The sequence below is a fragment of the Accipiter gentilis genome, chromosome 9 (assembly GCF_929443795.1).
Source record: "Accipiter gentilis chromosome 9, bAccGen1.1, whole genome shotgun sequence".
In the NCBI taxonomy this organism is placed as follows: Eukaryota; Metazoa; Chordata; class Aves; order Accipitriformes; family Accipitridae; genus Astur; species Astur gentilis.
In genome coordinates this window covers 32,286,290-32,308,158 of record NC_064888.1, presented here as the reverse complement: position 1 = coordinate 32,308,158, position 21,869 = coordinate 32,286,290, and the positions used below count along the sequence as shown (strand labels likewise).

General features: G+C 48.2%; 1 protein-coding gene across 5 annotated transcripts in view; it reads left to right on the top strand.

Moving 5' to 3' along the window:
- Nucleotides 1-4,333: 4,333 nt before the first annotated feature.
- The window catches only part of XPNPEP1 (X-prolyl aminopeptidase 1), a 32,709-nt gene continuing 15,173 nt past the window's right edge, over nucleotides 4,334-21,869 (top strand). For 2 of the 5 annotated variants that reach the window (XM_049810079.1, XM_049810076.1), the window contains exons 1-9: nucleotides 4,334-4,392; nucleotides 5,615-5,710; nucleotides 8,438-8,568; nucleotides 16,099-16,203; nucleotides 16,552-16,644; nucleotides 17,582-17,725; nucleotides 18,110-18,205; nucleotides 20,422-20,503; nucleotides 21,465-21,675. In XM_049810079.1, coding sequence (XP_049666036.1) covers nucleotides 16,131-16,203; nucleotides 16,552-16,644; nucleotides 17,582-17,725; nucleotides 18,110-18,205; nucleotides 20,422-20,503; nucleotides 21,465-21,675 — 699 coding nt within the window. In that variant the 5' untranslated portion in view covers nucleotides 4,334-4,392; nucleotides 5,615-5,710; nucleotides 8,438-8,568; nucleotides 16,099-16,130. The other 3 variants (XM_049810077.1, XM_049810081.1, XM_049810078.1) reach the window with 3 other exon arrangements.

Genomic DNA, 21,869 nt, shown 5'->3' with positions numbered 1-21,869 from the left:
TCAAAGCTTCCCAGAGATCCAAAATGCCCAGGAAACAAGCATCAAACATTTTGGCTTAACCGGAAAGCTCATTCTGCTTTCTCTTATTTAACTTACTAGTCATGTATTATTCAAATGAAATAAATAGTGCTGCCTCCCATGCTCATCCAGGCAAAGCCTTTAGCAGCAATCCGCTGGCTCGTTCAGCCTGGACATCTACCAGCCTCCACATGGGCCATGTCTCAGCACCAGTCCCCCATGTACTCCCAGACCCCCCCCAGGGCTCGTCCATGGGCTTAACACTGGTCCTGCTGGGTCAGGCCACTGGTGGTACTGGGATGCTCATGGTGTTTAGACTTAGGTCACTGTAGACGGGCAGGACACCAGCCCACATGGCACGGTCATGCCTCCGCCTGTAAAATGGCTGCTTATTGCAGAGGACTTGTCATGAACATAATCAGGACATGTCTGCAAAATGCTTTCTGGCCTTAATACATCTCTTCTTACACGACCATTCCTCTTCTGGAATTAAGTTCCTATGCAGAATACCCACCAGTTTGTCATTATTAATTCTACCAGGAAAGGAAGGAAATTAGTCTAACTTTTAGTGCTCAGTGAGTCAGAACCAGTTAGAAGTCACCTCTGGGTACAGAAGCCTTCACAACATGGCTCTGTAATACCAGGCGCTCAATAGCAACTGACAAGGTCTTGCAGACATCAATATTTTCCCTTCTATTTTCTGCTTACTTTAGCACATTTTTAGGAGATGGGAATGCAGACTTTTTTTTTTTTAACCTTTATTAAATCAAGATCTTGATCAGGAAGACAGAATGGGGACACATTTTGGTCACCAAACATGACAGTAAAGGTGTTTTCAGTGGTGGCTTAATTTATTTTGTTTTAAATTACAGAGAGACATCAATATCACATTGATAGCCTGTCCACAGTGGCGCTTGTTATTTCTGCCCTGAGCTGGGACCAAAGTAGAGAAACTTAATCAAATTCAATCCTTCTAGTTTGCTCCCCTTTTACTCTGGGGTTGTAGGGTAGCTAGAGGAGGCAGGACAGATCTGCTGTCATGCTGTAGCTGCTCTCCTTGGACTAGCTGCAGACAGGCAGGATGACATCTCCAGATCTGGAGGAATTAATGAGGCAAGTTCGATGAAGATGCTGAGCTTTCCCCTGCTCTGTCCTTCCCCTGGAATGCAGGGCTCTGTGAGCAGCCTTGTTATTTCATGCTGTAGACACTCCCCAAGTCACACTCCCACATAGGAGATGTATTTTCCTTTCTCCCTGTATTTGATTGCCCCGGCTCCCATGGTCTGTCAGTAACCCAAATTGATTTAATAACAATTCACTGGCAAAAAATAATCAAACAAACAAATTCACTGGCACAGGTGTTAAGATTACCTTGTGTTTAGCCACTGTCCTAAATTCAGCCAAACCGAAAGCTCTGCAGAGCAGGAAGGGAAGAGGCCAGGCACCCTTAGCTCTGCCCCTAGGAAGTGAACATCGAGTATGTGGACCATGCCAAGGGGGGGTCGGAGTCTCCTGTTCCCTTGCATACAACGTGCACAAACTGGGAAGCACAGGGGAGGAAAAGGCATCCCCGTAGCGCAGCAGTATTTGGTGAGCTGGAAAGGCACGTGATGAACATTTGAAATGTTCTGGACTGATCCATCCCCCTTCCCTAGGCCGGTGCAGAGCTCTGGCAGGTGCAGCTCTCCACAACCCTCTATTAAGAGCCACAGCCAAATGCAAAATCTAACCCCGAATTATTATTATGAGTCAGAGGAGGCTGAAAGGACCATTTCACAACCCTGATTGGATTCAGCTGCAGAGCTCACCATCGGCAAATGATCTCCGTGATCGTCGTGCCAATGTTGCAGTGCTTTCAAAATGTCCTGACATGTGCTTTAGTATGAGCATCGCTAGATTCTGGCCGGTTTCCAAGAAATGAATCTTCTCAGCAAATATTCTGCAGGGTAAGCATAATGTGGTCTGTAACACAAACGCAAAACACAGCTGTAGTTTACCCTGAGTAGGACACTGTTGCGATGATCTCAATGGGCCTTTTGGGCATAGACTACCAGGATTGTATAAGTCCCTTGTGCGCAAGGCTGGAAGATGGGGTGAGAATAATCAGGAAACAACAATTAGCTTCACCCAAGGAGATTAACAAGGAAAGAAAACTCTTCCTGCTGAAACAGTCATGGCCAACAGTCTCCCCCTCCCCTCTCTCCTGTTCCTCCTCAGGGACAGACTGCCGGCCCAGACCCATCCAACAACCCCTCCCAATGCCAGGATGCTGGTTGCAGGACAGACTTTTAGTCTCTTCTGTTGGATTACAAGTTTTGCTGTGCTGTGTTATGCCCTAGATTTTACTCCAGAGATGTATGAGACAGAGCTCCGCAACATGGAGAGAGCTGCAGAGGGCAGCAGTTGCTGGCCAGGGCTGGCTGCAGGATTTGGGGCTGCAGAAGGGCTGGAATTGCTTAGCCTGGAGAACTGTCAGAGACAAGAGGGAGCCAGACCCTTTCCAGATGTGCACAGTGAAAGGGGAAGGGGCAAGCTGCAACAAGGAAATTCTGCTCGGATACCAGGAATAAACCCTTTTGCTCCAGGGTGGTCAGCACTAGCACAGGCTGTCCAGGGAGGCTGTGCTTCTCCTTTCTTGGAGATACTCAGAACCCAGAAGGACAGTCCCTAAGCAACCTGCTCCAGCTTTGAAGCTGGCCTTGCTTTTAGCACGGGATTGGACTAGAGGCCTCCAAAAGCCTCTTCTGCCCCTGAATTATGCTACATTTCTCTCGTCTGTTTTTGCTTCATGCTTCCCCTGAGAATACATGAATAGTCAGGGAGACCCAGGTGGTTTAGTAAAAGCCTGGCTTGTGCTGGCTCGCCAGACACAGCCACAAATGTTTGGCAGTTTGTGGGTAAAGCTCTGCAGGCTACAGCATTGGTGCGGACTGAGGGAGAGGAAGGAGGAAAGGCAGAGTAGCTGCCAGCTGAACTTTTTCTCCTCCGGAAAAATGCATACAGACTGAGGCCCAGGGTCTGGTTTCATGAGCTGGCTATGTAGCCACACAGTTTTCCCTCACCAGTGGGATGCCAGGTGCAGGACCCAGCCTGTGCACCTTTAAGGGCCTGGTCCTGAGCACCATGCAGCCAGCCGAGTATCTCCTCTCCTACCGAGTCCCCAGGATGTGTGGGGGGCCCTGAACTAAGATGGGTCCCTCTGAACATCACATTTTCCTCCTCTCTTCATCCTCTGCAGAGTCATGGTTACACTGGATGCAGCAACCGAGTCCCATGGAAGAGGGGTGGCTGCAGCACTGTCACGGCCTGGGGGCTGGAGGGTCCCCAAGGTACCGACAGCTGCAAGCAAACCCCTCCAGCCTGGACGCAGTTACAAAGCAGAGTTTTTGCTTTTGTTGTAGCCTTTCTTGGTGGTGATCTTCTCAGTTTTGCATTTCTGTAACAGCCTCCTGTTTTTGTCAATAGGGTTGACTTATAGCCCACCTGTAAAAAACTGCCAGGGGCAGAGAATGGTGGAAGGTATTTTCATTAGGGAGCACGGATGGCAAACGGCCAGCTTTTACAGCAGTTGCACTCACTGTTGTTACAAATACCACCCTACTCCCTTCCAAGCAGCAAGGTGGCGGTTAATTTATCCTGAAAAGTAGACGGCACCTTTCCTGCTGAGGCTTTAAGCAAAGAAAGGGGATGCCGACATCTTCCCGGAGCTGCGCTCAGCACCAGAAAGCAAGCTGTGGGGTACCTACAGCCTGCCAGTTCGGTGCTGGGGGGGCTGGCGTGAGGCCCAGCACCTCCGGCCCTGCCCCGGCTCCTTGCCCCCTGCCTCGGGCAGCTCTGCAGCAAATCCCCCCCCCCCCCGAGACAGCGTTTTTGGAAGTTTACGAGCGAAGCGGATCAAAAGGGCGAGCGCAGGCCGAGGCGTCGGGGACGGGGGCAGCCGCCAAACGCCGGCGCTTCCCGCCTCTGGCGACACACCCGGCCCGCCCTGCGTCTCACACCGGCTCTCTGCGCCACCTCCCCCGGACAGACCGAGCCCTCCGCCCGCAGATCACGCTCCGGGCTCCCCCAGCCAGGGCCGCGCACAGCACCGGCCTGGGGGCCGCCGCGCCCCGGGGACGGGACGGGACGGGCGGACCCCGCAGGGCTCGGACGAAGGCGGCTGTGGCGGGGCGCCCGGTGCCCCGGCCCGGCAGGAGCACGGCGGGAGGTCCCGGTCCCGGTCTCGGCCCCAGTTCCGGTTCCGGTTCCGCTCCTCATCCCCCGCCGCCGCTGGCGGCTCCGCCGGTGACGTCCGTCGCGACGTCAGCGGCGGCTGGCTGCGGTGGCCCACGTGGGCGCTGACGTCGCGGCGGCGGACGGGCGGGCCGGCGGCAGGTGAGGAACGGCGGGGCGGGGGCGGGCCCGGTGGGTGCTTCAGGGTTAACGGCAGAGAACGTTAAATGGACGTGCGGCCGCCTCAGTACGGCCCGGGCTCGGCCTCTGCCGCCGGCCCTGCCCAGCCGGGCCTTGTCCGGGTGCCGGGGCCGCTGTCCGGGCCCTGTCAGTCAGTCAGCCAGCCAGCCAGTCAGCCAGCCAGGCCCGGTCGGCGTGTCCCGGCCCCGGTGGCCCTGTCAGCCCTGTGTGGGGCTGGGGGGGGGGGGGCGCTTTTGGCTCGGGGAGGCGAAGGCCGGGCTGGGGGTTTCGGTGAGTTGGGGCTGCAGGCGGGGACTGGGGGGCAAGCCGTGGGGTTTGTGCCTCAGTGCGAGGCTGCGAGTGCTTGGGCTGCCCAAGGCCAGAGAGGCCTGGTTTTGAGGTGGTGTGGCTGGTTCCTGACATTGCAAGCTTAGGTGCTTATTTTGGTAAAAGAGAAAACAAATTATCAGACGGACAAGCGTATCTGAAGCAAACAGGACATAAACGCTCAGGGTGGTCTAACATAGCGGCCACGGGCAGAGCCAGGTGTAGCCTGACCTCCTGGCCTCGCCTCCCTTCCCCGCTGTGGCACTGGTGCACGCCCTGATGTGGTGGGCCTGGCGTCCCCGACCCTCGCCATCGCTGGTGCCTGGGGTTGCAGCAGCCCGTTGCTCTGTGGGCACGTGGGAGGCAGGAGGAGGTGTTTGGTTCCTCTGGCAGCGTTTTCGAGGTCGCTCTTTGCCCCATGTGTCTGATGGAGATGCTGTCCAGGCAGAATCTGGCCTGGGCTCTTGGAGGACTGCCTCCTGTGGTCTGAGTGAGGTGTCGGTAATGTATGTCTAGACAGTGACAGATTTTGGGATCCAACTCTGACTGCCATTGTGGTGCAGTGATACTTTGCATGCTACTTCTGCTCTGCCTTAGTTTCCCCATCTGTAAAATGGGGAGCGGCCTCTGACAGAACAATTGTGAAAACAGATTGGTGTAAAACAGCACACGCTTGCAAGATTTAATCATAAGTCTTGACAAGCAAATGCCTGGTCCTTGACGTTCCCTGCTCCCCCATCGTTCACCCTCATTGCATCTCTAATCTTGCCAGTGGAATGTAGTGTGAATGCATTTTCAGCTCTTTGTTGGGGGGTGAGAATGTTTTATGGGGGGCAAAGTTTGTTAGCCATTTCAGTTTTGCCCTTTGCTTTCTCAGGCACAGTAGACCTTATGAAGGCCAAGCAAAGAGCTGAGTGGTATTTTGTGTGAACAGAGGCAAGAGGTGTCCAGATGTGGGGAACTACAGAGGCAGGTAACATGGCAGTCTGATATCTTTCAAAAAGTTAGGGTTGGGAATGGGACTGTTTCTTGCACTGTTAAATCCACTACCTTCATTTCAGCTGTGTTTGGTTTTAATCACTGGAATGATTAAATAATGATAGAGAAGCTGTTTTAACTCTGTAGAGGCTTATAATTATGGCCAAGAAAGGAAAGGTCACCTGTTAAAAACTATAGGTGTACCAGAGCAAATGACTATCAAAGATCCGGGAGAAAATAGCTTCTCTTTCTCTGGAAATTGAAGACAGTTTTATTGGAAAGTTTGGGGAGGATTTCTTTAAAGTGATTTCTTATACTGTAGGGGTTATCCAAAATAGATGTCCTCCTTAATATGGGTTTTGTTGCTAATCTAGCTTGGTTGTGTTTTTAATATTGCAAGCCAATCTTTCAACAGTGAGAGTATTTTTTAATTTTTTTTTTGTTGTTGTTGTTGTTGTTCTTGAGAGAATCTCTTGCTTGCTAAGAAAATTGGCTTGTCAGCAAGGAGCTTTATTAAAAGGCAAGGCCTTGTCATTCCTTGAATGAGACTTTCGGGCTCCTGGAGACAAAGCACAGGTCAAGAAAGGAAGCTGTGTCCTTATGAGTTTGTAGAAAGAGATTCTTTTCTGCTGGCTAGTCGCTATGTTGTTGCTCTCTCTCCTTTGTTTTTTTCCTCTGTCTGAACATAAATCAGCAGCAGTGTTACAGCAGCTCGTTACAGAGGACAAACAGAAACAATCACAGTATAATAAAGTTCAGTGTTGCTTAAAAACCCTGTATAAAACTATGAAATTTGTCCTGGAAATAAATCTGAGGTGTAATCTAATCCCAGGGAAGGCACTGGAGTCAAGATACTAATTTGAGGATTTAGTGTTTGGTGCCTTTTGAGCTTGATTTGCTTCTTGTGGTCTGGGTTTTAAACACAGTGTACCCGTGGGCAGACAGTCAGTCATACACAAGTCTGGTGTGCTCTAAACTTCCTGTAATGAGATGTGTGAATGGTGGTCTTGGGTGAGATTTTTACACCTGGATGCATCAGGTCTTGGTTCAGTTCCTGATCTGGTCATGGTGCTGCTGTGTGACCTTGGTCAAATCATGTCTTCTTATTGGCTTGTGAAATGGAGGCAGCTTTTCTGCCTCCCCGTTTAGATGGCAAACATCAGAGGGCACGGCCTGTGCCTTCCTGTGTTTTGGCATAAGACCATAATGTCGCTTGGGGCTCCTGGTAGTTACTGAGGTGTAAATAGAATAAGTGCCTGGATCATCAAAAAATGTTTGAGACTTTCATTCCATTTGCTTCTCCCATCTATGATCTGTTTGTGGACATGGCTGTGAAATGAGCTGTGAAATGAACTGGCCAGAATAAAATACTGCATAGCATGGCATTCAAGTAGCACAGAGCCTACCCATCTTCCTCCGGAAAGTGATAGTATTAAAGTTGTAAGATTCCAGCACATTCTTAAAAATGTGAAATGAGTGTGTGGAGAACTGGGAAGGGGATTATCCCACTTTGGGCACCCTTTGGAGATGTGAGTGAAGAAAAGATGGAGAGAACCCCTGAAGAAGTGCAGGTTACTTGATTTTCATAGGCTTTCATGCCAGGCCTGCCCCACAGCTTGAACATCCTCTGCAGTCAGCTGGTGCCTTCCACTGCAGCCTTCACTGGTGTCAGCACAGCAGCACGGCCTGACCTGTCACTGTGTGCCAGTGCTTGCAGCAGGCCCTGGCTATTGATGGTTTCTGGGTAGGAAATTGAGAGGCTGGCATTCACTGCAGTGCCAAAGGTACATCCATTGCAAAACCACAGCAAGGGAGGGTGATTAGCCTGTGCCCTTGTTTTCCCCTCTGATCTGCTGTCTTCCATCCAGCCTGTGCCCCACCCCTGCCTGCCTGACACCAGCTGAGATCTGCAGAGCATTTGCCAAAGGTCTTTAGAAAAGGTTCCTTTAAGCCTCCCAAGTTGTCCCCTGGCAGTCACCTGTGAGAGCTCAACGGGCTGTTCCTCCTGTTATAGTTGTGTTCTTCCTAGGTGAACTAACATGCAGCCCAGAGATAAATATGGCCAGTGAATGCATCCCTGTGTATGTCCTTGGGAGCAGATTCCTTTTGTCTTGAGTTAATCTGGTCACCAATCCACTGTGAAACCACGGGCTATAGTGAACCTTCTAAAAATTGCATTCTTAACTGGTCCATTTCTGAGTTCCTGAGGTGCGTGGCTTGCTCTCCAAGCAGCCTGTGCTCCTGTGGCATATAAGGCACAGTATCTCTGCCCCCAGAGTAAAAAGACTGAAAGTTTCTCTCTGTGCACATAACAGGTGGGGCTGCTTCTGATCTGTGGGTACTTTGGACTGTCAACATCACATGCCAAGACCTTTCCTGACTGTCATAGGGTATGTCTGGGGTGCTCTGGTTCCTTACACATGCAAGAAGGGTTGGCAAGTGTGTTAAGCTTCTGTGTATCACCACTGGGTATGCCAGTCCTTTGCCAGGTGGGAATGGTCTTTTACAGGATAGATCAGCCTTTACTCTCTGGCCTCAACCTGATCCCTCATTCTCAAGGAACGCGAGTGAAGTGACAAGACAGGAGAAATTCTGGGCTGAGAGGGATGATGTTGGCACAGTTGCCCTCAAGGGGAGTTTCCAGTGGTGACAGCCTCCAGCCTGTGTATGTGAGTGGCCCAGGATGGCTGGAGAAGCTCTGAAGTTTTGTGCTTTGTTTCAGTTGCAGGTAGGAAGATGAGTCCAAAAATTACAACAGAGCTGCTGAAGCAACTGCGGCAGGTGATGAAGAGTCCCAAGTATGTCCAGGAGCCTGTCCAAGCCTACATAGTGCCATCTGGAGATGCCCACCAGGTATGAATGGATGGATTATGGGAATGATTGCACTTTCCTTCCCTGTAAAAAATAAAAGCCAGGGATAACTAAAAGCATCCTTCATTCACTCGCTTTAATGGTTCTAGCATAAAAGCCTGGGTAACCTGAGAAACATCATGTTGGAAAAAGTTTCTGGAGTCTGTTCAGGAGACTGAGGTTTTTATGTTCTTGTAACAAATCAGTGTGGATGTTCCACCAGCAGCTTCTCATCAGATTGTCTCCAGGGAGCTCATGCTGCAAAAAAGGGAGCTTGCCAGAGCACTTGCTGTCCCTATCCTGGCTGTTGGGAAGAATGGATTTACTGGGGGAGCAAAAGGCATTATCTGGGCTTTAGTTTCCCCATTAGCACCTCCTGATCAACACATACTCTTAAGGGAGGTGGTGAAGGATTAGTTGCAGAGCTTTCCCTTTGCTAGATCCAGTTCTTGCTGGAAGTTGCTGCCTTATGCTAAAGCCCTTCAGATCCCACACAGAGGGGCCTTTGGAGAGGCAGGGAAGGAACAGGCCACAATGACACTTCCCTTTCAATGCTGCTCTGCATCAGCTTGTTCTGTGCACTAAAGACAGGAGGGAGGTCTGGGCTCAGGGTGGTAACCTGTGGCAGTAACTGTTGTGTGCTGCTTCCACCATTAAGATTTTTGTAGTCCATGACATTAATTTTAAATTGCAGAACTGTCTTTTACCTCTCCTGCCTGCTTATATACTAGTTTCATTCTTCTGTTCACTCTGTTAGGAGATCCAAGAACTGCCAAGGGTTTTTTCCTCCTCAGACATTTTCAGGAAACAGAAGACCTGAAGCTTTCCTGGCTCGCACCCAAAGCTCCCTTTTACCCTAGGGTGCACAAGAGCAAAATGGAACTGAATCGGAACCTTTGCCCTTGACTTGGCACTGGGGTGAGCTGGGTCCAGACTTGCCTGTGCCCTGGGACCATATGTGCAGCATCGTGTTTCCTCTTAGGGAGATCCAAACTTGGGCAGGTAGAGGGAAGGCGTTTTCTGCAGCTGCTATTGTCTACTGCATTCCTGCCTCAAGCTGCCTCTGTCCATATATAACTCTGGTTTCATTTCACTAGACATTAAATGCTGTCATGTGAGTTGAAGAATGTGACCCTCAGGACTTCTGAGTTTTTCTGTTGCTTTCTTTTCCTTGACAGAGTGCAGTTAAGCAGAGAACCCCATGTTGCTATTTCCTGCCGGGCAAGTTGGTCAGGTTTCTCTGCAGAGCAAATCTATCTGAATGGAAATGATTACTAAAAGCTGCTGATTCTGGCGCCTCCTGACTAGCTAGTGCAGGATTTTGTCTGTGAGGCTTGGGAATTGGTGCAATTTTAGGCATTGGTGGAAACCTGTTGTTCCCAGAACAGGCTTATGGATTCCAGGTAAATTGCGATGAGCTGAGATTTGCAGCTTCCCCATGTTCCAAGCGAGGGTTTGTTTCCTGTATGCAAATAAGAACTTTACAACCCTGCAGTCAGATTTTGCTCTTAGGCAGCTCCCTCCATGACTCAGAAGACTGTGGTTTAATGATACCCAAGCTTTTGGTGGCTTGAGCCATTTCCTCCCCACAGCCCAAGCTACTTACTGCTGTCCTTGCCTCTCTCGGCTGTTCCTGAGGCTGTTGTGGGATCCACATCAGAGAACTTGTCAGCAAAGAGGGCCTTTCCTCCTGTGGTGTTGACACAGGATTTAGATTGAGGGAAACTTTATTTCCTTCTAGTTTGCAAAGGAACCCCTGGATTGGACTGATGCTGGTACACCTTGACGCTGCAACTTGCTGACTAATTTCTCTGTGTAACACTGGGAAGGTCTGAGCTCTGTGATGCTTTTAATAATGGTTTTCCTGCCAAGGCTAGAAGGCTTAGGTTATAATACTGCTAGGAGGCTTGCCACCAGTTGTATCCTTTGCTTTCCATCCTAGTTGTGCAAGGAGCTGAAAGACTTGCAGACCTTCTCAAACACAGCTGGCTCTGACTCTGGCTTAACCAAGGCTTGCTAATACCTTGGATCTGTGGCTCTTGCAGCCAGCCCTGAATGTTGGCTGCTTTGATTTTTGAAACTTTTGATGCTGGTGATAAGAAGTCAGAAGAGACAGACTGTTTCCTTGGCGACCTGGGTGGTCCAAAGGCTGGTAAGAAAGGACGGCAGTCCCAGCCAAAAGTGGGCTGAAGTCCATACAAAGAGCCTCGCTTCCTTTCATGGGTGCTGGTGGATCTTGTGGCTGGAGGTGTCAGAGGATCATGAAGGGGTGAAATGCCATGCTTTTGGGAATGAAGCACCTAAGTCCTTTGTGGTTCGGGTAAAAATGCCTGTCTGAGCTTTTGGAGCATTGCAGTGGTAAATGCAGGATCCATTTTTATGTTGAGTCACCCACTTTACATTGAATCTGGTGTTTGCCCATATGGGAATATTCAGAGATTGGAGGAGCTGTCTTCTTAATGGGAGGGAATGATGTCTGGATTAGAGCTGGGGTTTGGAGCCAGTCACAGCTTAACTGGGGCTGGCTTCCACCCCCAGGCCTTGACTCAGTGAAAACAAATTTGGTCAGATCTGGCTGGTCTTCCACATCAAGGAAGCACCTGCCCAGCTCAGGGCCCCATGTTTAGATTGGCAGACATGCTGTCTTCTGCTCAGGGCTGGCTCCTCTGACACACACTTGTTCTGAGCTGAGGAATCAGCAGAGTTATAAAGCAAGAGACGGCGTGTGCACAGGTTGCACTGACCTGTTCCAGACCTTACCAATGCAGTTAGGTTGTTGGCAGTGAATACCGACCTCCCTCCAAGTACACAGCAGCGTTTGTTCTTTAATGGGATCAGTGTTGTAGCTCTAAGGGCAGCGAGCTGCACTTTTTCATTGCTGATCTTGGTTGACATTAGGTTAGAATAAGCTTTAACATGTTAATGATCTAACCATGCAGGCTCTGGTGATAAGAACCACTGATTTTTGGGGGTTCTTCCTGGCTTAGCTGAGGGTTTCTGTGATGCAGCCCCCACTTTTGTCTGCATGTCAAGGACTGACAGGTGTGGTGGAAAGCAGACGTAAAAGGCCTGAGGAAGGCCAGGCTGAAGGCCATCGGGAGCTGCAAGACAAGCCCCAGGGAAATACCTTGTTCTGACTGTGCTGTGGCCTGTACTTTGTGTGGCGTACGCAGGTGTTCCCCTTGTAATTTTAGCTTGTGCAAAACATGGGCTCATCTTTGCACAGCGGGGGTTGCTGCATGGAACAGAACAGGTGGGTGTGCAACGAGTCAGGCTGACAGATGAATGAACCGTCTTCCCCTCCATTTCCCTCATACTGCCTTTTAAAGCCCATCTGCCTCATTGTAAACTCTTAAAACATTCCCTGGATTTGTCTGTGAATGGGACAGCATGAGGCATTTCCCACGCAGTCAAGTTCTTTGTTAGTTTAGGTCAGCTTTTACCAGATCTAAAACTGATAGACTTTTTTTTCCTTCTAGATTTTTTTTTTTTTTAAAATCGTTTTAGTCCATTTCACTGTTCTGGCTGTTAATGCAGCTAGCTCAGTGTTAACCCTTCCTATGAATGTGAGATTGCTTGTCTGCACAAGCAAACTAGCCTGTAGTCTCTGCTGTGTTGGTCAAGAGAAAAGGAAGAGAAATCGCTGGTCTGATTTGAGATGCACTTAGTGATACGATCCAGAATGGGAAATTTCCAGCATCCCCTTTAGGCATCAGACCCTGGGAAATGGTGTCCCAGCTTTGAGCTGGCAAGTGTAGGAGAGAGGGAGTTGTAGCAGTCAACAAGCTGAATAGTTGTTAGGAAATGTTGAAATGGGGAATCCTCCTCAAGTCTAGCATTGCTCTGCCTTCGTGTTCTGTCCTGTGGCTGTGAGACTGGCAGCCGGGGATACAGCGCTTGATTCTGTTCCCTGAATGACTTTGTCCTCTCTATCTGCTGCTGCCTCTGTTGTTATTTTAAAGGGGGTTAGTGATGATGGTGGTGCTGTGGTGGGCTGAGGCGGATCCACCCCATCAGCTAGAGGTGTGCAGAGGGCAGTCATCCCTTCCTGAGGTGGGTATCCTGACCCCTCTCCTCCCTACAGCTGCTGAGCATGTGTCACAGCCCTGTGGAGTCTTGTGGGGCTGGGCAGGAAGAGGCACAGGGAACTGGACTGCTCAGAGATGAGAGTACCTGTGGTCTCAATACCTGGCCCCATTTCTGCCAACTTTTATCAGTGTTTGGGTAAAATAGAGGATTTCTTGGGAGCGTATCCCAGGTATCTTCTCTGGCAATCAGGAGCAAAAGCTACTCAGCCAGATCCTCTTTTGGGCCATGGGTTTTGCTGTCCCAAGGCTCAGTTTCAAAAAATTAGTGGTGAATTTTTGGTAGCTGCTACCTAGGGCGTCTTCCAGGAGGGGAGAAACATAGCTGTTCTGGGGGTGGTTTTGACCATGGAGTGATGGGGAGTAGAAGTAAAGAGTTTGTCCCACGTGCTGTGATTTGTGCTTCTCACTCAATCCTGTGCTTTGAACCCTCTGCCTTCTTCAGAACAGCAAAGAGTAACAGATTTGAAGGGAGTGTTTCCTAACAATGAAGTGATCTAAAAATAGCCCTGGCCAGAGACAGGGAAATGCAGTATCTATCACAGTAGGAGCTAAAACCCCCTGAGAATAGAGCCATGATTTCTCAGCTCAGTCCCTAAAATGTTTCTTTTGCCACAGCTGGGTGCAGAGAAACTTATGGGCAGAGGAACAGACTTTGGTTTCAGACCATTTGTAAGGTACAAATCCAGGGGTTTTGCAGCTCAAACATTGGCGCTGTCAGCCTGGATTAAGCTGATTTGCTGAGTTGCAGTAGTTAATTATCAGGCCTACTCAGCATTTCTGACCTCTGAACTTGCCAGAATGGGATCCCATAAAAATGGTGTGGGCCATTTCAAGGTACAGTTGTTCTTTTAATTTTGGCAGCTCCTGTGGATGTCAGGTATTTGTGTGTTCTCAGTCTCCTCTGTAATGCTGCCAACAGATGTGTCCAAAAACACAGGTTGTGATGGGTTTGGGATGAGGATGGACTAGTAGTCTTTGATTTCCCTCTCACCCACCAAACCATGGTCTGGTGGTTTCTGGCGTAGTTGGGCTTTGAGTAGGCAAGGAGGAAGTGAGAGGATCAGCATCTGATTATCAAAGGTCCTAAAGGTTAAAGTTTTTACAGTTTTACCGCCTTGATGATTTTCTTTCAGTGTCATTGTTGTGGAAAAGAAAGTCTTAAAGCAACTCTTATAAATGCCAGTGAGGGGACTTCACTGGAGATAGTGAATTTTACAGATTTTATTCGCTGATTACTCTGGTCTCCAAGATCAAGGGGTGCTTCTGGTTTCTCTTCCTTTCACATTGCAGCTTCAAAGGCAGCATTTGTTTGTTACCCAAAGGGGAGGCTGAGTGTGAAATAAACATCTGCAAACTCCGAAGCACTTCAGTGTTTACAGACGTTTGTGGGAGAAAAGTGCTGCAGCTTAAAAAAAAAACAACCACCCAGTTGGATGTAAATACAATATAATCACAGATGATTAAATGTTCCAGCAGAGTAGAGCCCAGGATTTTTTAACTCATTTCATTCCCTCTGTGGTGTCCTTTAGGAGAAAAAGCTTATCAAAGTATTTGTCATCAGCTGATTTCCCCCCCTGCTGCTATAAATAATTGCTGCCTCTTTTGTTTTCTAGAGCGAGTACATTGCACCCTGTGATTGCAGACGGGCGTTTATCTCTGGATTTGATGGCTCTGCAGGTACCTTTCCAGAACTTAGGTTCTTGCTAATGTACATAATTCCCCTGTAAAGAAACAGTCTCATTCATGGCATAGAGGCAGGATGGAAAAGGAAACCTATCCAGCTTGTTTGGACTGTTTTCTTCACATTTCAGCATCTGCAGAATTATGTTTTGGCTACCCGCTGGAATTATGTAATATCAGCGCAATAATAAGTTTTCAGAAAATGTTTGACCCCTGAATGAACCTCTCGTAAAGTAAAATCCTGTTAACTCTTTAATGTGGTGCTTGTAATCTACGGTAATTTCTTTTGATGTGCAGCCAGTACGAACAGATTTTTACGTTGCCCGTTTGGGCTGGGTGAATAGTAGATGGACTTTAGCTAGCCTTTCTGTTTAAACAGAGCCAGGGCCAGAAACGCTGCATTTGGAAACCGAATGCTGTGGAAAAGTTTGCTTATCTTGCCGAGACAGGATGTTTTCTTGGCTGTAGATAGGTCTGTGTTTCAAGAGACCTAATTATTACCGTAGCTGTACCCTAAGCTCTGCAACTTAGTCTGCTGTGTGATTGTTGGAAAGTCACTTTAGTCTGTTGAGGTCTTTTCCCCCCCCTAATTATAAATTGGCTTAATAAATACTGCTACCTATGTGTTTGGAGGGTCCATTCATCAGTTCCTATGAACTACTCTGGGACTTTATGTGGAAGGTGATAAATCCAGGGCTGCAGGCTGCTTTTAATGGATAACATGAATCCTGTATTAATTTCACGCCTTCTGCATGGCCTCTTCATAACCTTCCTCTCTATTTTGGGCCTTTGTTATGTACTTGGAAGGTATGTGTTCCCAGCCTAGCGCTCAATGAATCAGTGAGGTTTCACACAGGGGCTCACCTTGTGTTTCTTGCTTCATCTTTTCAGGATGAAGCAGCTTAAAATGGGGTTTGTGTTGGGGGAGTTTGGTAGAAGACAATGAATTCATATTTGGAAACTTTGCTCTGCTAATCTAGGCTTCAGTTTCTGGTGACAGAGAGTATGGTCAAGATGCAGAGACTCAAAAGACTTGGATTCAGTTTGTGTTTGTGCCATGGTTTTGGGGTTGTTTTTTTTTCTGTTTGGGGCTTTTTTTTTTTTTTTTTTTTGAATGGCCAAGGGCAAGGCAGCTAGAGTGCCTTGCTGAGATGTCAGTGCCCCTCAACTGTCTGCTTGCATCGCTCCATCTGGAATCGGTGGAATGGGACAGACACTGAAACCAACAGAATTTTATGTTCATATTTCCTGTTCAGCCATTTCTGCTAGAGCTGTAATGTTTGGGAAAGGGGTGCAGCTGACAGCTGGCAGTGATACCCACGTCTGCTAGCTTAGTAACAGCTGTTTCTTGTGGATGGCCAGAGCCCAGGCTTCCTCCCCGTAAGAAGATGGGATGGAGTCTGGGGATGTACAGTATGTGTTACTGTGACAATAGCCAAGTGGAGACCACAGTTGCTGTTACAGAGGGTTTGGAAAGCCCCATTTACCCCGTTCCACTGACTTGCTGAGATATGCTTAAGTTGGATTAATCTGAGGCAATTCATTAAGCTGCATCCTTGTGCATACTGTCTCTGATAGTATTTGGAAGGTTGTATGCAGAGGAAACAGTGAATATCTCCACTGAAACTGGACTAACTTTTGAACTGTCAGCAGAGCTGCCTTTTGGGGAATTGGGGTGCATTTCAAACACTCCCTCTGCTGTCTGTGTCTCTGCATGGTGGCTGCCCACCTCTAAATCACTGCATTTTTCTGCCTTCCTGCCTAGGTACTGCCATAGTAACTGAACAGCATGCAGCCATGTGGACAGATGGACGCTACTTCCTACAAGCTGCACATCAAATGGATAACAACTGGACACTCATGAAAATGGGTATGCAGGACCTGGGATATTGCTCCACTGATAAACAGAGAACAATCACAGGCTATTTGGTCACTGGATGACAGACCACATTGGCACATGTTACAGCTTGGACTGTAAGGATACCCCAGCGTACAGGGGCTTAGGGACATCTTGGATACACTGCTGCTCCTGCTTTAGTGTCCTGTGACTCTTCCTGCCCACGGGTCTAGATGTTCATTAGTAGGTGTAACTCATGCATTAGCTTGTACTTTTTGGGTAGTGTGGGAATGCTTCAGTATGACTGCTTCTTTGAGCCTCTTTTTTTCTTTATCTTTTTTTTTTTTTTTTTTTTTTTTTTTTTTTTTTAAATTCATGGAGGCCTGAAAGATACACCAACTCAGGAGGATTGGCTAGTGAGTGTCCTCCCAGAAGGCTCGAAGGTGGGAGTGGACCCTTTCATTATTCCAGCTGGTTGGTTTTACTTTATTTTATAACTCTGGGTTGGGCAACTAGATTTTGCTTCCTTACTTTTCTGGGTAAGCTGTTATGTGATGGTATGTAGCTAACCATGTTTCAACCCAGATGGGGTGGTGGGTTAAACTGTTATGCAAAACAGGTTGGATTTTGGTGTTAGGCATGTATCACGAGAGCTCCACAGCAGTGCATTGACTCCAAAACACAAGGGACGAGAACCACTCTCTGGGCTTGCAGTGACCTTACCTAAAAAACAGAGTGCTGATCCACCTCCTTTTGTGCTGTGGCTTGTCGCAGGCACTTCAGTACAAAGTTGCTGAATGCCTTGGCCAGCATGTAAGCCAGAACACGCAGACAAAACTCATGATGCAACTCCTGCTTGGTGGTCTTGGCATCTCTGCAGTTTTCTCTGTAGGAGGCACATTCCTGGAGAGGTACCATTTATATCAGATGAATGAGTATCCATCGACTCATGCTTCAGAACATGGGCCCAATCCAAAGCTTGCTGGAGGCAAGGGGAGACATTTGCTTGATTCAGATGGTCTAAGGATCAGTCTCGTGGCTGTGTGGAAGCCCATCTCATCTCTTACCTAGCTTAGCATGGCTCTGCATTGGGGTAGAGGACACCCTTGTGGCAGCCTCTGGGGTGGATTCTTCCAGTGGCTTCTGTCTCCCAGCTGGAGCAGTTCTTCAGCTCAAGCATGAGGCTCTAGGGCTGCGAGGTTCTGTACATGCTGCTGGCTGTAGTGGCTGCATTTGTGGAACTGTAGTTGCAATAGCTGTTGCTTTGTTTTTTAAAGGAATGGGAAGAAGGAGAGGCTGGGAGGAAAGGCAGAGACTCAGATTCTTGAGTTTGCCCCCTGTGAATGGGGCCATTGTTGAACCAGTGTGTGTCCTTTAAAGCTATCTCTCTTGATTCTTTTCCTTTTGGCAGACCAGTGGAAGAGGATGTCCAAAGCCTTGAGAAGTGCTGGCCACGATCTTGTGCCTGTCAAAGAAAACCTGATCGATACGATCTGGACAGACTGTCCTCAGCGCCCCTGCAAGCCTCTCATCACACTCGACCTGAGTTACACAGGTGAGAAGCTTAACTTCTAATAGACAGGGACCATTTCTACTGCCCCCTTTGCTTTCCTCTTGCAAGGTAGTGAGAGAAACACTACTGCAGCGCAATATGATCCACTATGAATAGGCCAAGAAGGTGATTGGACCTCAGCTAGTGACCCCTTTGTCCTCAGAACTTCAAATAACCATTTGCTGGAGGCTAGGTAACTTCAAAACAAATCCACAGATGTCTGGAGGGCAGCTCATTGGAGATAGTTCATATCTGTTACTAGAAAGGAGTGAGGAGCACAAGCACAGTGTGTTTCAGTTACCTCCAAAATCCAGTGCATTGGTCTGTGTTTGTGTCATCATCCTCAGTAAAGCTGGTGATTGTAGCTTTTCATGTTGTGTTTTGCAGGGGTCAGCTGGAGAGACAAAATTGTAGCCCTCCGTTCAAAAATGGCTGAGAGGAAAGTCCTGTGGTTTGTGGTAACGGCCTTGGATGAAGTAGCATGTAAGTCTTTGCATCTCTTTTCTCAGTTCTTCCTACAAAATAAATGTCCTTCCTGCCTTGGAAAGGAAGAACCCTGCCAGGGCGAGAGGCACTTGTGACAGCCAACGTGTTTGTTAGAGGTCAATTAACTTGTAAGTGCAGTGGCGATAACAGGTCACAAACAGCGAGCCTGTATTTGTACACAGTGCCTTATTACACTAATGCAGCTCTCCAGTACATTTTTGGCCCAGGAAATGCAGCAAATTGCCACCTTTGAAAAACAGCCCAGGCAAAGGGAAAGGAAGGTTATATATGAAGGGAAAAAAACAACTGTGAGATTTCTGGCTGTAAAATGTCCTGATGCTGCCTCACCCTATGGGAAGATGGAGACTGTTTTCTGCTGTGGATGCTGGGCTATAAACAAAGCAATGCAACATGTGGTTTTGTATACATAAGGCAAGGGTGGGGTACATGGCATTCACAGTAATCTTCCTAATTGTCACGACTTTTTAAGTCAGTCTCTACCTCTCCAATGTTTGGCAAGTGCTTTGGTTAAAACAAGTAAGTCAGGGCTCAACTTGTATTTCCAGATCATTTCAACCCAGGGTCCCACTAGAGATTCCCCTCCATGTTTGGGGCCCCAGGATGACTAGGTCTCCACACCCTGGCTCCCAGCCCAGTGTGTAGGAAGGGAAAATGGCCAGACACAGCAGTGGTTTCCCTGGGACTGTTGTTACTAGTGCTGTGTATCCTTTTGTGCAGAAGTTACCAGTGCGCAGACTGGTGCAGCGGGAGCATAGTGCTGGCAAGGTGTGAGTGCTGCTAATGCCTGTGCCCTATGTCTGATCTGAAAAGGTAGAAATGAAGGTGGTGTCTTTCTAGCTGCAGCACTGCCAGTGCAGTGTCTGTGGTGCTGGATGAAGCCAGCTTGCTGAGGTCTGTGGGCTCTCCTGGATCTGGGACACTGAGCAAAGAGCTTGTTTCATGAAAGAAGTACTTCTGAGAGTGGTGAATATGACTCCTCCCTGGGGAGGCCTGTGTGAGCAGAGATTGTGTGTCTCACCTTTTCAGGCGCATCTCCAATTAAATTAATGATAAATTGGTGCCCTGAGGTGGTTTCAGATTAAATGTCTCCAGCAAAGCCAAGCTTGGTTATGAATCAAGGTTTTAAGATGGACTAGAGGAGGTCATGAGAGAAGCTTATTGCCAGGTGCCTGTTTGATTTCCTATTCTGATGGGGGAAGGGGTAGAAGTTGTCTTTAATTTTATCTAATTCAATTCACTGTATTAAACTCCAGACAAGTTTCTGGGCACAGAAAGAGAGCCACAGAAGAGGCTGTTGCCTCCTTACTGCAGTGGGAGTCGGCTGAGCAAGCAAGTTTGTACCCGTGCAGTAAAGAGTTCTTTGTGGCTTTTTCCTGCTTTCAAGTGACCTACTCCTTCCCTGGGGAGAATCAAACTCTATTTTTACTTTCGTGGCAGAATTTGCACAGTTCGATGAATACAGTGCTGGGTTGTGATTTAGGACATGTTGGTTCTTTTCCCAGCTGTCCTGCTGGCTGGCCTTATTGCCTTGAGTAACTCATTTCAGCTAATTGGGTAGCCTGCGGTTTTTATTTGAACCTAAAATCAGGAGTTTGGAGATGCTGAACATCTACTTCCCCTCTTGACTTTGCCTGGAGTTGTGTGGCATAAAATCTTCGTGAAAAATACCTAAGACTATGCAGTCTGAATCTGAGATATCGGAGGCACCCAAATGAGAGGCCTTTTTGGAGTATTTTAGTCTTGCCTATTGTGTCTCCCTCTTCCCTCAAGTATCAAAAGGATTGGAATGAAATGATAACTTGTAACTTTGAAGTCTTCCGGCTGTTGAGAAGTGAGCTTTTATTGCATTGCACAGACCAGAAAGGGCGAACACAACTTTTTTTTACATGTCTCCTTGTCTTTTTTTTGCTTGTACCTGCTTTCTTCCAAGCCAGCCGTCCTTTAGAAGTTAAACCCCAATTTCCTTGCCCAACAGGAGTGTTTAAACTGCAGTTCTGGTGCCATCTCCTGGCAAAAACTTAGGCTTGCCGGAAAAGCAGCAGGACATGGGACAGCTGGGTGGAAGGTGGACCCACGGCCTGCACCCATGACGACTCATTGCTTGACTGTGTTTTGATGAGATTATTTTTGGCTTTCTCTAATGTTGCAAAAGATGAACCAGGACTGTGATTCTTGGCGTTCTTATTTTCCAGGGCTTTTCAACCTCCGAGGCTCTGATGTTGAGTACAATCCTGTGTTTTTTGCATACGCCGTCATAGGAATGAACACAATCAGGTGCTTGTATTCCCCTCTTCTGTCCCCCAAGATGCATTTTTCTGTGGGAGAGCTGTTCTAGCAAAGCATTTATCTTTTCAAAATGCCTACGCTTGGGTGCTTTAATGTCCTTTCTGAGCACTTTTGTCTTCAATGTTAATTACTCTCCTCCCCTGATCACAGCTAGAGAGGCAGCCAAGAGCTCTGCTGTGCTCCTCAGCACCTCGGTTGACTTGCTGGGTGACCTTGGGCATGATGGCTGACCCCTCTGTCTGTCACCCTGAGATAACGCAGAGGGCCCTTGGAGCCCTGGGTGAAATGTGGGTAAGAGCCAATGCTGGCCTGGACATTGGAAAACTTTCCTTTAATGTCATTGATGAGTCACTTCTAAACTGCAGGGAATGTGTAGAAAAGTTTCAGGGCTGGCTTATGACAGAAGGTTTCTTTCTTGTGACTGCCCCCTACAATGAGCCTCAGCAAGCACAAGTCTTTTAGAGGCATCTCCAAGCTGCTAGCTAGTTGCATCTGAGGTAAAACCTGGCTGGGTGAGTACAGGTTGTATGTGAAGGTTGAGGTGAACTCTCCAGTTCAGTGAAAGTGAGAGCAATGTCGAACTTGGAACAACAGTAGCTTTTCCATTTTCAGATGTTGCCCTTAAAAATCAGAGAATGGCTATTATTTGCCTCTGTTACTCTCTCCTGCTTGAAGCGCAGTGATGGGATGCAGCCATTTTGAATGTATCATACAAACAAAAATGCTATCAGTTCCTTTCCTCTCAGCAGGGTGGTACATCTTAATTTCAAAGCAGGATTTGAGCTGTGTGAAGGCCAGCGTTTAAAACAATGTAGGACAAAGTGTAGTGCATAATTAATGAACTCCTTTCTCCCTGAAATGTCACCAGAATGGTTTCTCCTTCCCTCCTTTACTCTAACCACTGTCAGATGTGGTCCCACCTATCTGCTCTGTCTGATTTGTTTCTCAGGCTCTTCATCGATGGTGACCGGATGACAGACCCAGCTGTGAGGGAGCACTTACAGCTCGATTCCACCCTGGACCCTGAGTTTAAAATCCAGGTGATGCCCTATGGATCTATCCTGTCAGAGCTGCAGGCTGTTGGTGCAGGCCTCTCACCCAAGGAGAAAGTGTGGCTCAGTGACAAAGCCAGCTATGCTCTGACTGAGGCTATTCCCAAGGTTAGTGGCCCTTCCAAGAGAAAATATTTTTCTTCTCTCTGCTCAGTGTGGTCAGGAATGGTGTTAATGAGGGCAGCTGGCCTCAGCTTCCCCTCTGCAAAGCATGATGCAGGCTGGACCTTGTGCGGAAGGGTTCCAGCTATGCTGAGGTATCGAGGGGTTGTTAATCCTGGGGTTGCTCTCGCTGGAGCTGC